We start from the raw sequence: 4,133 nt of genomic DNA, 5'->3' as shown, positions 1-4,133 counted from the left end.
AGGCACCAAATATATCTATGCGTCTATTAATAGTATGTCTTACACAGATACACACTGCACATGCACCAAGTATATCTATGCGTCTATTACTAGTATATCTCACACAGGTACACACATACACACTGCATATGTACCAAGTATATCTATGCGTCTATTAAAATTATATCTTACACAGGTACACACATACACACTGCATATGCACCAAGTATATCTATGCGTCTATTAATAGTATATCTTACACAGGTACACACATACACACGGCATATGCACCAAGCATCTCTACGCGTCTATTAATAGTATGTCATACACCCACCACATTGCAACAGACATATCTTCCCTTCTATTCAAAGTATGTCTTGGGGGTGTATACGTACTCGTTGAGCATTGGCGCTCGCATGCACATACACTGTGGGGCGTATCTATTCACATACGACATAGACAACTAGACTAGTCTATCAGATTATTGCTCAGCACTGGCAGCAGTACTGGTGTGTTTACCACTTCCTTGATCCTGTACCTACTTACAAACCCTAAACCCTGAAGCCAGAGTTTTTGTATGTTGGATATCATATATTACACAACACGTCGTAAGACACTGGCATCCATCGTATAAGTTTGTTAGATACTGTGTATGCATAATAAACTGTGTTTCTCTTACCCACTTACGTTAATTATTTGCCGACTTACGTTATTCTTTTATATACTTTCGTTAATTCTTTACCTACATACGTTAATTATTTACCGGCTTACGTTATTCCTTTTACGTACTTTCGTTAATTTTTACCTATGTACTTGCTTCGCTTCTTCACTTACCTGCGTTAATCCCGCACCTCTCCTTAATCCTTTTCCTACTCGCTCTTCTTCTATACCCTCTTACCATACCCCTTTACCTCCTTCATACTCCCCCCTTGCCTACCGCCCTTAGGTCCACCTACCAAACGAGTGCCACCCACTCTCAGCCGACAGTGATCAACCAATGGCCGATCGCACACGTGTGTACTTTGTGTGTGGACAGGCAATGACGGACGGCAGAACGACTGTACGCGGAGTGTACCATGCCACACAGCACTTCCTGGCGAAGGCCATCCCAGACGAACAGCGCCTCATGGGCAGTGGCAAGCGGGTTGGTATGTACATGCGTGTGTGTGTGTGTGTGTGTGTTTATGTGTGTGTGCGGAGTGTACCGTGCCACACAGCACTTCCTGGTGAAGGCCATCCCAGACGAACAGCGCATCATGGGCAGTGGCAAGCGGGTTGGTATGTACATGTGTGTGTGTGTGTGAGAGTTAATGTACATGTGTGTGTTTGTGTGTGTGTTTATCTGTGTGTGTGTGTGTGGTGGGTGGGTGAGTGCGTGTCTGCAACCCGGCCCTAATGAACAGGGCAAAAGATTGATAAAGTCGTGATCCTAGTTGCCGAGTGCATTGTCACTTAGAAGTTGGAGCCTTCAACCCTGTCACGTGCGATAGTTATTTTTTATTTGGGTACATGTAACACTGTACATTGTGGTACAGACCCTTTGTTTGTTGTGCGGAGGTTTTGGGTCTGTGAGGTTGTGTTGTGTGCTTGAGGTGTGTTCAACCAATTATTCTGTCCAAGGCCTTGTGTGCATAACATATGTATTGGGAGAGTGTTCTAGTCATGCTACATACCAGCAGTTTAATTTATGATATGCTTAATTATCCCGATTGCCGATTGAACCATTAGTTCTGTCAAGGACCTTGTGTACTTCACATCTGTATGAGGAGAGTGTTACAGTCATGTTACAGACCAACTAAACACGTTCTTTTACTTCTCATTCGGATGTTCTTCACCGCATCTGTATGTGTTTCTCTCGCTATCCCGTTGATTGTGCCCATATCGTCACTTACGCCTAAGTAGGTATCCTGGGCTGCAGGGTTTCATTAGGGTTTTAGCACTAGAGTTTTAAGTTTTATCCGATTGCAACTGTTGCCCTAATATCACATGGATGGTTCGTTCGTATTTAAACCAATGTGGCACTGTCTCTGGCACATGCCCCCATAGTTTTCGGCTGAACTTTGTCCGTGCGGTTTGGATCGCAAGACGCTCACATCGCACTTTCACTATATCTGAGCCTAAACTCTATCTGTACCCCTAAACCCTAAGACCCTAAAACCCTAAAAACCGAATCGTCCTGCTGATTCACTATCTTTGTTGGAAATGTCGAACAACTGAGACTTTAAAACAACCACAGACCCAACCCACGCCCTGATGATACTCAGTCTCACACACACCCCACTGCTAGGTACTGTGGTCACATATGGTACCACCTATATATCAGTCTGATACGCACGCTACTTCTAACCTCTACATCCATTGCACACATCAAAACACTCTCTCCCATACACCACTGACAGTTACTGTGGTTACAAATGGTAACAAACATGTGACTGTCTGATACGCACGCTACTACTAACCACTACATACACTGCACATATCAACACACTCTCTCCCATACACCACTGACAGCTCCTGTGGTCACATATGGTACCACCCATGTGACTGTCTGATACGCACGCTACGACTATCCACTACATCCACTGCACACATCAACACACTCTCTCTCACACAGTGCTGTGGCTGCCGCTGCTGAGTGCGGGCGATGGGGGGCTTAACCAACACTATGTACTCAATACCATGCTCAATGCCATTGGTAACTACGCCAGCTCAGAAGGCTGGGCAGGAGTGGTCCATATTAAAATATCGCTCGGGTCAAAACCTGAGAATTTAGGTATGTTATGGAGTCAACGTCGTCCGAGAATTTTGGTATGCGGTCGAAATCTGAGAATTTAGCTATGTTTTTGGGGTCAACCCCTGATAATTGATGTATGCTTTGGGGTCAAAACCTGAGAATTTCGATATATTTTGGGGTCAACCCCTAGTAATTGAGATATGCTTAGGGGCCACGAATGCGTGTGCGGCTTAGCTGCTTGGAGGGTGTGTCTATGCAGAGCCTATCCATGGGGTGCGTGCACTTGTGTGTATGATCATATCCCGTTAATGGCTAGTTAGCTATCATTCTTATCATTCTTCGCACCCAGGTTACAACATGCAGGTCTTGTATCCGTAGTAGTAGTGTCACTGTTGTCCGTCCGTCGCACGCTTCTTGAACCTGATATGTTGTTATATCAACACGTATATACACACTTATAAACACAATTCTACACTTATATGCACACTTATATGCACACATATAAACAGATTTCTACACTTATAAACAGATTTATACACTTATATTTACACTTATATATACACTTATGTACACACTTGTACACTTTTATACACACCTATATCCATACTTATACACACTGATATACGCATTTCCACACTTCTATACACACTTATATACACATTTTTACTCTTATATACACATACATATTCATACTTATACACACTTGGTGTACGCCCCATCTCGCACTGTAGGCCAATCCATTCCCATCCGTTACGATGTGATGACTGGGAGACTACCTGTCGGTGATATCCTGTCCAGAGGTTCAAAAGGGAAGATGGAGTTCACCTGTGTGGCCCATGACACACGGCGTGGCTGGATAGTGCAGCATGTGCAGATTGACATCAGAGGCACCTTCGAGCACCTCAGAGTGGCCATGGGGTTGGACGAATTACCGTGTATGTGGTGGTTTGTACGCTCTCATTATTGTCTGTAGGACTCTTCTATGGTCATACTATTTCTGTAGTAGTCGTCTATGATCACCCGCGTCTTCGCCTAGCCTTCTTGTTCTGCTACTACACGTCTCGTCAAGGCAACCTGCCTATACACCACTAGATACTGGCGTATCGTAGTGTATGGTCTTGTTAATGTATTTATGACCCGCTTTGTTTTCTTACTATGTTTTTTTCTACCCCTCTGTCTTGTTAACGTATTCGTCCTCCCTTTCTTACCCCTTTTTTTTTGGCACTCTGGGATTGGCATAATAATCCTTAATGCAGTCGGCTATCACGCCAATGAGCGGCTGATCGAGTGTGACATAACCGATGGGAAGGTCGTACAATTGCTGGATGTAAGTACAGAACTGTCGTGCAGGATACGCTTCGCTTTTCATAGCAATTTGTGCATGTATGTATTATGTACATATGTATGTATGTATGTATGC

The 4,133-nt window shown here is 44.0% G+C and overlaps 1 protein-coding gene across 2 annotated transcripts in view; it reads left to right on the top strand.

The window, feature by feature from the left end:
* Window positions 1–976: 976 nt before the first annotated feature.
* Window positions 977–4,133, top strand: part of SARC_09283 — a gene marked incomplete at both ends in the record, with an annotated part of 8,564 nt that continues 5,407 nt past the window's right edge. For both annotated transcript variants that reach the window (XM_014296707.1, XM_014296708.1), the window contains 5 exons: window positions 977–1,123; window positions 1,197–1,257; window positions 2,594–2,752; window positions 3,445–3,648; window positions 3,970–4,040. In XM_014296707.1, coding sequence (XP_014152182.1) covers window positions 977–1,123; window positions 1,197–1,257; window positions 2,594–2,752; window positions 3,445–3,648; window positions 3,970–4,040 — 642 coding nt within the window. The remainder of the gene's footprint in view (window positions 1,124–1,196; window positions 1,258–2,593; window positions 2,753–3,444; window positions 3,649–3,969; window positions 4,041–4,133) is intronic.

This window comes from Sphaeroforma arctica, assembly GCF_001186125.1.
Source record: "Sphaeroforma arctica JP610 unplaced genomic scaffold supercont1.926, whole genome shotgun sequence".
Taxonomy (NCBI): domain Eukaryota; class Ichthyosporea; order Ichthyophonida; genus Sphaeroforma; species Sphaeroforma arctica.
Note: the sequence above shows the minus strand (reverse complement) of the source record. Positions and strands in the feature narration are given on the sequence as shown.